We start from the raw sequence: 10,141 nt of genomic DNA on the forward strand, positions 1-10,141 counted from the left end.
ATGGCTGGATCTTCCAAGACAATCAGAAAGGAAGGGAACATGCCCGTCGAGCATGAATGCCCGCTGAATCTTCTTCCTCGCGATATATGGGTGAGGATTGCCACTAAGGTTGCATCGAATTCGATTCATGATCTGTTCAACATGCAGGCGACTTGCAAGGTGTGTTTGGATGCAGCGAGTTCAGAAGCTGTGTACCAACATGCGATGATGTGGTATATACCGTTAGTGTCCTTTTTATTTTACCTTGATCGACCGGAAAGGAGGTTCCTCGATCGCTGCATTGAAGCAGAAAATGTGGATGCTATACTCTGGCAGGGGTTGGCGGAGTATTTCTGGATTGCCCGCCGTGGCATTGGGATGGAACTGCTTTTTAGGGCCTCGACGGAGGGCAGCATCGACGCAGGTTACCTGTTTGCAATGTTGCTACTGTGTGATCACGAAGACGAAGAAGAACTACAAATGGATGTTGAAATGTTAGAGTTTATTCGTACTTCTTGCAAAGGTCAAATGGTGCAGGGAGTTCTTCACGGACATTTTCTGGGAGCGATGGGTTGATGAGAGACCATCGGATCCGGGACATGCCGTGGCTTGTCGGTCCACAACTTGCACTACCCGCGGCACCATTCCTGGTGTGAATGATGTGTCCCGTGTCTCGTGTGTATACTACCTGGCGGATTATGAGGTCAGGGTTTTCTTGGAGATGATTAGATTTTAGATATAATTAAGAAAATTAAGTTTTACGTAGGGATTACAGAAAATCAAAAGGACCGTTAAAGAAACAAAGCAAATAAAGATTTGAAAAATAGAAGCCGTAGGTCATATACCCCCAACATCATCTTCGTTCTACCCGGCGGGCTCCTAATCGTTAGAGCCGTGTGCCGTTGGCGGAGCTTGACCATACAATTGGCGGACCAATAACCCTTGGTTGATCTCCACAACCTCGAGCCTGCCTTCCACTTCACGCCACGGTGCCATCTCTTGCTGTTCCCTTTGACGAAGATCGGCAATTTCTTCCTTCAATTTGTTTGCTTTGTCATCCAGTTGGTAAATAGTCATTTGATGCTGTTCCAGCTCCGTGCGCAACTTCTCTTGCAATCGGCAACCTTCCTCCAGTTGATGCTCCATTGCCCTCGCCCTAACCTTGGCGGTAATACTCTCCAGCCTCGCCTACCTTAGTTCTACTTCTGTCGTTTGAAGTCTATCGCTCAAAAACCTCTCCCTCCAACGGAGGGTGTCGATCAGATCTGCGGTCAGAAGTTTTGCGAGGTCGTCGGGACTAACGACGTGGTCGTTAAGGGATTCATGCGACATTTTCTCAGATGAAGACAGGGAGCTCTGCTCAACGATGAAGGCCCTTCAAGCAAGGATTTTTCTCCTGGAAGAGAGGTTAGAGAAGGTACAGATTATAAGAACTGACGAATGGTTATGACGAACTTACTTATTACTTGTGCATTGATATAAAGTTGTTTCGTATTTCTTTATTTTGATTACTTTGTTTAAACTTTTTAGTCAAAATTTTAGTTTTAAATAAATAATGTACGTCTGTTATTCTTTGAAAAATTAAGATAATAATGCCCCTAGTGGTTTTATGGGTAAACGAATAAAAGATATGGGGAAACGTATGTTGTATTGAGTACCATGGATTGCGCAGAAGTAGTAATAAATACAAATCTTGGCAAGAGCTTAGGCCAAATAATCTTTCTTCCAAGGTGAGATTCGATCTGAACTTTTCTGCTACTGAAGAGAGTCGATATGACGTTAGAATAGACAGAAAGGGCTGAAGGGTTGTGTACTGCTATTAATAACGTGATAGATGGGGCTGACGGTGAGTTTATACAAAAATGATTACTTGCAGAGGCAATGGGGAGTCACCGAAGGGGAGGTCATTAACGGGGAACAATTTTTTTTATAAATAAAATTTTTCATACGAAATGACAAAACACATAAATAGCGGTGCATGAAATTATCTACTAATTGCCATAAAATGATAGCAACACGAGTTACATAATAGCATAATCCTTACATAATACATATATTAGATAACCAAAAAAATAAGGTGAACCTAATCCTATCCTATCAGTCAAAGAGGTAGACAAACAAGATCAACTCATAGTCTGCCTAACAATGCACGCATGGAAGATGAGCAGCACCTCCGTCACCGTCGTTTACGTGCCACCCTCTTCCATAGCGTTGATGCTGGTAAATAGCACCCATGTTTCCACGGCTTGGACATGCATGTGAAACACACACTAGATTCTCTCCGTTTAGTACTGGCACGCGATGCAGGTGTGTCCACGACCCTTGGATAATGCCGCGGAACACCAATTTGTAGATTGTTAGGGCACCGACCGCCTCAAGCCCACGAAATGTTCCAAGCCCTTGTTCTTTGCCTTGGCATCGTCAGTTAGCATCAGCACCATTGACACTGTGTACTGGGTGGACGAATGGCCATGGGATTCGACAATGTGCATCGCTTCCATCCCCGCAAAATAACACCCACCAAGGAAAAGGTCTGACACAGCAGCCCGAAACAAATTTTCCAGGTGCCCGCTCTGCCTGCATCACGCTAAGAAGTCCCTTCCCCCTTAGTGCATCGGACTCACACTACACCACCTTCGTTTGATGTTTTCTAGTTTTTTTTTTCTTTTGCTCTTTTTGTGTTGCGGTATCCGATTAATATATATAAGTATCGGTTTAACCAAGACATGGTTTGCCTGTTATTTGTTGGGATTTATAAATGAGTAATCGGCTAGATAATATAAATCACTGTTGAATATTTACATCATGGATATATAAAAAACATAGCATTCATTATACGATAAGCAATATAATATTTAATTATATCTCAATCCTAAACCCAGTGTTGATCCGTCAACCACAATATGCCTGACAACCCTAAACTCTAAGTATGTCTACGTATCGTTCCACCTCGTAGTCAGCGCGACAGTGGATGCACGGAATATGGTCGGCGCCTCCGACACCGTGGACATAGCCCCGCTCTGCCGCCATTCGACGGTAGTCACAAACCGTATGTTCTTCTCCCTTTTCTGGCATTTGGACTTCATCCGGCCAAGAAATTGTGAGAACCGCAAAGCAACTCGAGTAACATGCGGTGAGTAAACCACCCGCTTCGAGCGCCTGAAATAGTTCCAAACCATTTTCTTTTGCCTCATTGTCGTCCCTTTGGATGAGCGACTCCATTGAAAGTACGTACTTGGCAGCGTCCAAGCCATTGCTTACTGCATTCTGCAGCATTTCCCATCCGATGGCGTGGTTATGTTGTATGTAGAGCTCCTGCAGCACCTCCCGAAACAGAAGCTCTGGCTGACCAATCTCAAAGCACCTCTCAAAAAATCTTTGCCCTATCGGGTCGCGTCTCCACCACCAGTTCATCTCATGCGGGGGTGGTATGGAAACCATCCTGAGCATAGTATCCTCTTCGCCTGCATCGCGCGCAGCGCAACACGTCATACGGAACCTGCACAGGTCCTCAATAGAGTTTGATGCGACTTTAATGTCTATGGCTAACCAAACGTCGCGGGGTAGTTCGACGGCAGCAGACAAACGCTCCATTGTAACTTTCCGTTGGACGAGGGCCTGGCAGTGTATATGCTTATGACGGTGTTATCCAGTGGTGTAGAAAATATGCGTGCAAGCATATTTATGGTTTAACTGCGCCCTTTCAAATCTAGTTCTCTCGACCTAAACTATCGCATCTTATCCTTGGCGAAATCCATTTTCATTTTTTTCAAACAAAAAAGCATCTATGCACTTGCACTGCAAAGGTAAATAACCTTATTAATTGAAGGCATCTAATGGAAATCTGTCCTGATGGAAATCGCAACAGACGTCCATGCACGAAACACGAAACATAAAGGGAAATGCCGTAAACACACAAAGTCATAATTTGTGAGTAAGACAAACTTGGATCGCTACACATGCTCGCAGTGTACCCAAATAAAAAACAAAAAAAAAGCAACCTAATAATAACTTGGAGCTGGTTGAACCATGCATCCTATGCAGTACCAGGTGATTGACTTAGGTGTTCTTCTTTGATTTCATCCTCCATGACTCTACCTTGCTCAACACACACTCTTTGAGTTTGTTGAATGGTGTGCTGGTCAGGTTCACCGCAGTTGTTTCCCTGATCTCATTCTCCCGTAACTGTAAAATGGTCTACACTCGGGTTTAATGTGCCCGTATAATATAATAACCATAATCTAATTTTTTTATTTGAGCGTACTTACAATCCCGTCCATGATCGGGTTGAAGTTGTCCCCCATGTTGAGCCACCCAATGACCCAGATCTCAGAGTTCATCCTGAATGTTGATAAGATGAATAGGCAATAACCGTCAGTATGTATTATGGATAACCCGTGAAACGCTTAGATGGCATTGGTGCGTGGCAAAAGTTAGGCCAATTAAGAGATTTTTAATAAGAGAACAGCGTTGCAAGTATAGCTCTTAACCAGCTAAAATCCGCCTCACCAATTTAAAAAGGGTGTCACAAAAATTTACAATAAAAATATTGGGAGTATGAATCCCAGGTCATCTCCCAACGAGTTGAAAGGAAGGGTGCTATTTTATTAATTAGGAATTTCCAAGAGAGTTTAAGTTTGGATAACGAGTAATTAAATATTTGTAAATTAAAGTAATAAAAACTAAGAATGATTATTAATATTCTAGATAAAAAGACTTTACTGGGGGCATGATTAATTGGAAGTTCTATCCTTGTTGGGATCTCTTAAATGTAGTATTAAAAAGGTTGTTGTTTTCACTTAGTTAACCATTACTAAATAAAGGAAAATCAAGTGATTGAGCTAACACTTATTCACAAATCCTAGTCCTCTCCCTTGGGAAGGTCTAGCGTTAGTAAATACAAAACTAGCCAATAACTTCCAATTTAACCATCACTTAAGCCTTCCAACTCAAGTGTCTCCTTTTAATCATCCCCCATGTCAAGTATGTAGTCTACTCCATTGGCATGAATATAACGCTCACAAAAATAATAGAAGAAGACATGATAAATTAAATTAAATTAAAAGTAAAAGTAATCCTTTGCATTAACAATCCATGAAAATAATCCAATTACTACTTTGAACAAGAATTAAGAATATGGAATAAATAAAAGAGTAAGTAGGGAAACATACTATAATAGTATCTTCAACGGAGGTAATGACTCTTCAATATCCAAAAGCAAAAGCAATAAACTATGAATGTCAAGAGAAACTAGAGGGAGAGTAATTCCTCTCTAAATTTAGATCTAAAAACCTAAAACTATCCTAATGTGTGAATGTATCTAAAATTGTGTTGTGTAAAAAGGTATCTCTTGAGTCTCTACGTGTTCCCTGGCTTTATTCTGTGTTTCTGGGCTGAAAACTGGGTCAAAATGCAGCCCGAAATCGCCCCCAGCTTTTTTTGTTAATTTTGCAGATCGCACAGGTCACGCGTACGCGTCGTCCGCGTGTTCGCGTCATTCAGCAATTTTGATACACGGATCACGGCATCGAATAGTATAAAGGAGAATTAAAATACATAAATTAAAGATCTATAGGAAGCAAGTTTCCAATCATAAAACAACACTAGGAAGGAAAATATAAAATCATGCAATTAGTATGAATAAGTGGGTGATGACTTGATGAAACCACTCAATTAAACACAAGATAAACCATGAAATAGTGGTTTATCAACCTCCCCACACTTAAACATTAGCATGTCATCATGCTTAGCTTAAGGAGATAAAACAAATGAGTAGGGAAAAGTAAGACTCATGCAATGCAATGCAACCTATGTATATGAATGCAACTATATGCTTAAATGATTTTGTCTACTTGGTTAAAAATAAATAAGTTCTTTCAAGACAAAAATAAATCAAATTCCACTAACTCAAATTATACAATAAAAGTAAGTAAATTCGTAGGAAGATAGCTTATGAAAGCAGGGAATATAGAATTAAGCATTGAACCCTTACTGATGGTGTATATGCATTCTAGTCACTCTAGTGTATAGGGTAATCACTCTACTCTTCTCTAATCATGCTTTCTAAAATTTGTTCTTCATCTAACCAATCAACAAGTATTTAATGTACCAATACAAACATCATGAGGTCTTTTTAAAGTTGTAATGGGGCTAAGGTAAAGGTGAGGATATATATATGGCTAAGTGAGCTATAAATTGAATCCTTGATTATCCTAAGTTATCACCTAACATACATACTCTATTTTCTTCTTAGATCATCCTTAACTACCCAAAATTCTCCCACTTTTGTTTTACATACTCATGCATCAACTTTTCTCTTAACTTGTATCACATATGCATTGATTTTTTATTAAGCTTAACATTGGGGTAATTTTGTCCCCTTATTCATTTATTTAATCACTTAATTACTTGAATATATATATATATATATATATATATATATATAAGAAGCATAAAAATAAACATAACATTGCCAATGCACATGGATTTTTAATTTTTCTAGTTTCACATGAGTAGGTACCCAAATTCCCAATATTTTATCATGACACATTCTCTTATTAACCCATGTTCCCATAATTTCCCCATACTTAATTGACACACAATTTCTATCTTAAGCTAACCAAAGATTCAATTTGGGGTATTTCTTGTTTTTCTGCTTAAGGCTAGTAATGTGGTAAAATATAGAACAAATGGGATTAAAAGGCTCAAAATGACTAACAAAGGTAAATGGAAGGGTAGGCTATTTGGGGTAAGTGAGTTAATAAAATAATGGCCTCAATCATATGCATGCATATAACACATTAAATATTGGACATATAGGATGGAACAAAATATAGATCACAATCATAGAGAAGCAAACACACAAGAATAAAATTTTATGGTTAAATATTGTAACCATGTCATTAGGCTCAAGCCTCACAGGTTGTGTGTTCTAGCTTTTAACTACGTTCCAAATACAATTCCAAACAAGTTTAACACAAAAGTTTTGATTTAAATTAGTGAAATTTCTCAAAAATGGAGTCTTAAAAAGAAACTTTATTATTTTATAACCAAATAGAACATGCATGTACAAATTCTTATTATGATGCTATTTATCCTATCCTAATAAAAGAAAAATAATTAAATATCCTATTTTATTGGTGTTAAGAAAGAGAAATTACCTCCGGAAGTCAGGTACTGACTGACCTCCCCACACTTAAAGCTTGGCACCGTCCTCGGTGCCATCAGTCAGGAACAAATGGGGCTGGTAGCAGCATCTCCACAATCGGGACCGTCATGGCTCCTTGTGCTGGTAAATGAAGTGGAGTTCGGGGTGTCTGGGTTTTCTTCAGGTGGGTGGTTACTAACAAGTAGCTCCTTGAGGTATGTAAATCTGTGCTTGTTACATCGCTCCCTTTGCTTTCCTTTCCGTTCAAGCCGGTCTAATCTCTCAAGTATCTGATGGAGTAGTTGGTTTGTTGAAGGTGCTTGTGATGTGGAAGGATTAGGAATATCTTCAGCCTTATCTGCAGGCTGGCTAGTAGTGATTGCTGGAGGTCTGACATACTTCCCGTTAGGGACTATCTGATCATCTCGTGGAATAATGGCCTTAGTGTCCCCAGCTCTGTAGGATACTCCGGTTGCTGAGACTAGATCTGAAACCAAGGCAGGAAAAGGTAGGTTGCCCGCAATCTGTACGTGTCCTATAGCATGCCGAATGTGTCTTGGTAAATTGAGGTGCTGATCTGTAAGGATACACCAGAGTAGAACAGCCATGTCTGTAGTGAAGGAGGGCTCGTGAGTGCTCGGAAAGACATAATGGGACATAATCTGTGCCCAAACTCGAGCCTCCAAGGTGAGTGCTGAAGCCAATATGCTCTTAGGTCGAGATCGATGGTATCCATAGGTCCATCTACTGCCAAGTTGTGCTATTACTCTGAGAACGGCGTCCCAGTCACTTTGGTATGTCTGGCGTTTGAATGAGGCTTCTTGGAATGCGTCCAATCCTTCTGGTGCAGGGGGAAGATCTAAAGCTCGTTGAATGGCCTCTTCTGTTATGGGGAATTGCTTCTGAAGGACATAGACAGACTGCATGGTTGGCATGTGAAAATTGGAGTAGAATTCAACTACCCATGAAAGATTAACCTGCCTTGGCTGTCTCCGTAGGAATCCCCAATGTCTTCGTTCAATTCATGGCTCAATAAATTCAACAATGTTGGTCGGGAGGATGAGAAGGTATTCATTATTATAATTCCTCTCAGCCAGGATAGGGAACATCTACTCACAGTAGCGATTAGTGAACCGCGCAGTGTCCTTTGCTGGAAAAGCTTTCTCTTTTTTATCGACCTTGATGATCCTCTTGATTCGCTTTGTTGAGGGCTTTACTGCGGTTGAAAAAGGTTCTGCCACTAGTGCTCTTTTTGGTCCTTTCCTTGCTGGTAGTTTGGGAGTAGCTTTCTCTTTACCTTTCTTGGTGGCCATCCTGAAAAGTGAAAAAGAAAGTAATATGTAAAGCTAAGGGTTCGAGCAAGGTAGTGGATAGTATAGGTGATAATCAATACATGGTAAAGAGGGATGTCGTTAACACATGGTCATGACTACATGTTTATTGCCATGCCGACAAAGGCATGAGTAGCATAGATCAAGCATTAAATGTCCAAGTTAGATTATCAACTCTTTCAAACTAACAATCTGTTTGTATTAACAATTATATTTAATCAATAAAATATAAAAAGGGATTTTGTGAAAAACAGGCATTAGAGTAGTAGAATAGAATAATATAAAATAATGTGGAATGCTATACGGGCTTTTTCACAAACACATAGCATGCATGGTGAATATGTTATTGACAGTATTAAAGTGAACATGCAAGCAACCCTTTAAGAAGTAATATTAATTGTCAAACAATTCCAAAATAACTCATAAGCAAAATGTAAAAGAAAATAATCACCCAATTAAATTTCTAACACCAATTAAAGGAATAAAAAGAAAAGAAGGAAAAGGAAAATATAGATAATGAAAGTAAGAAAAAGAAAAAGAAAACATAAAAATAATAAAGGAAAAGTAAAAACTAAGGAAAGAAAGAAAAGAACCTTGATAATGGATGTGAAAAAATAAGGGAGGAGAAAGTAAAAAGTGAGAAAGAATAAAGAAGGAAGAAGAGAGAATAAAGAAATAAGAAGGGAAAAGAAAACATTTTGATTTAGGGAAGAAAAGATATGATAGTTGGCGTTTATCTGGATAAGCTGTGCGTCACATGTGACGCGGACGCGTAAAGCACGCGATCGCGCGGTGAGTGAAAAGTTCAGGTGACGCGGACGCGTGGGTCACACGATCGCATGACCTGATTTGTGCTATTGGCGCGAGTGCAGTCTCGCGTACGCACAACTCTTTATTTTAAATGCATTTTGCCAAAAATCTAGGTGACGCGTGCGCGTGGGTGACGCGCACGCGTGAATGGCCATATTTTTTAAAACGACGCGGACGCGTGGGGCACGTTTTCGCGTGATAGGGCTTGTGCTTCTAGCATCATTCCAGCCCCACTCCATCATAACTCTCTGCCATACACCTCTTTACGTCGATTTCGCAGGGCCACGCGTTCGCGTGGGTGACGCGCACGCGTGGGAGGCTATTTTTCAAAATGACGCAGACGCGTCATTGACGCGTTTGCGTGGGCATGCTTGTGCCATAGGCACGCCTCGAGCCATGCTTTTGCGTGACTCTCTGCTTCTTTTCTTCCATGTTTCGAATGCACCTATGACGCGGACTGACGTTAGGATTTTTGCCAGTAAAGAATGTCATAAAAACAGTCGCGTTGTAGATATAGTCTCTAAACCAACAAAAATCCCTTCGTACAAACGTTTTGGTTGTCACAAGTAACAAACCCCTTTGAAATTGATAACCGAGTATTCAAACCTCGTGTCGTCTTCTCAAGGAATTGCAGGGAGGTATGTTCTTATTATTGGTTATGGAGATTGTAAATTTGGGGGTTTGAGAAATTTGGAGTTTGGGCAATGTGCACAGGTATATTTAAATGACAAGTAAAATAAATTAACAATAATAAAATCTCTTGGCAAGGTATGGAGAACTGGAGGTCCTATCCTAGTTATCCTTATCAATTGTGATGAGAATTGGATTCTTCCCCCACCTTATTAACCTCTAACTATGAAGATAAGTTAAGTGG

The 10,141-nt window shown here is 40.1% G+C and overlaps 2 protein-coding genes across 2 annotated transcripts; one reads left to right on the plus strand and one right to left on the minus strand.

Annotated features, from left to right (window-relative positions):
- Window positions 1-715, plus strand: LOC107640701 (F-box protein At2g35280-like). Its single transcript, XM_016344206.1, has 2 exons — window positions 1-473; window positions 517-715. The coding sequence occupies exons 1-2, from the start codon at window positions 1-3 to the stop codon at window positions 713-715; spliced, it is 672 nt and encodes a 223-aa protein (XP_016199692.1).
- Window positions 716-2,895: 2,180 nt separating this feature from the next.
- Window positions 2,896-3,573, minus strand: LOC107640700 (uncharacterized). The gene has a single exon (XM_016344205.1). It carries the CDS (start codon window positions 3,571-3,573, stop codon window positions 2,896-2,898), a length of 678 nt encoding a protein of 225 aa, XP_016199691.1.
- Between the last annotated feature and the right edge of the window lie 6,568 nt (window positions 3,574-10,141).

Source organism: Arachis ipaensis, chromosome B5 (genome assembly GCF_059453495.1).
Source record: "Arachis ipaensis isolate K30076 ecotype BB chromosome B5, ASM5945349v1, whole genome shotgun sequence".
Taxonomy (NCBI): Eukaryota; Viridiplantae; Streptophyta; class Magnoliopsida; order Fabales; family Fabaceae; genus Arachis; species Arachis ipaensis.

Coding starts and splice junctions, on each gene's coding strand:
- LOC107640701 (XM_016344206.1), top strand. CDS start 1: ATGGCTGGATCTTCCAAGACAATCAGAAAGGAAGGGAACATGCCCGTC. Junction 474..516: donor CTACAAATGGATGTTGAAAT/GTTAGAGTTTAT, acceptor CAAATGGTGCAG/GGAGTTCTTCACGGACATTT.
- LOC107640700 (XM_016344205.1), bottom strand. CDS start 3,573: ATGGAGCGTTTGTCTGCTGCCGTCGAACTACCCCGCGACGTTTGGTTA.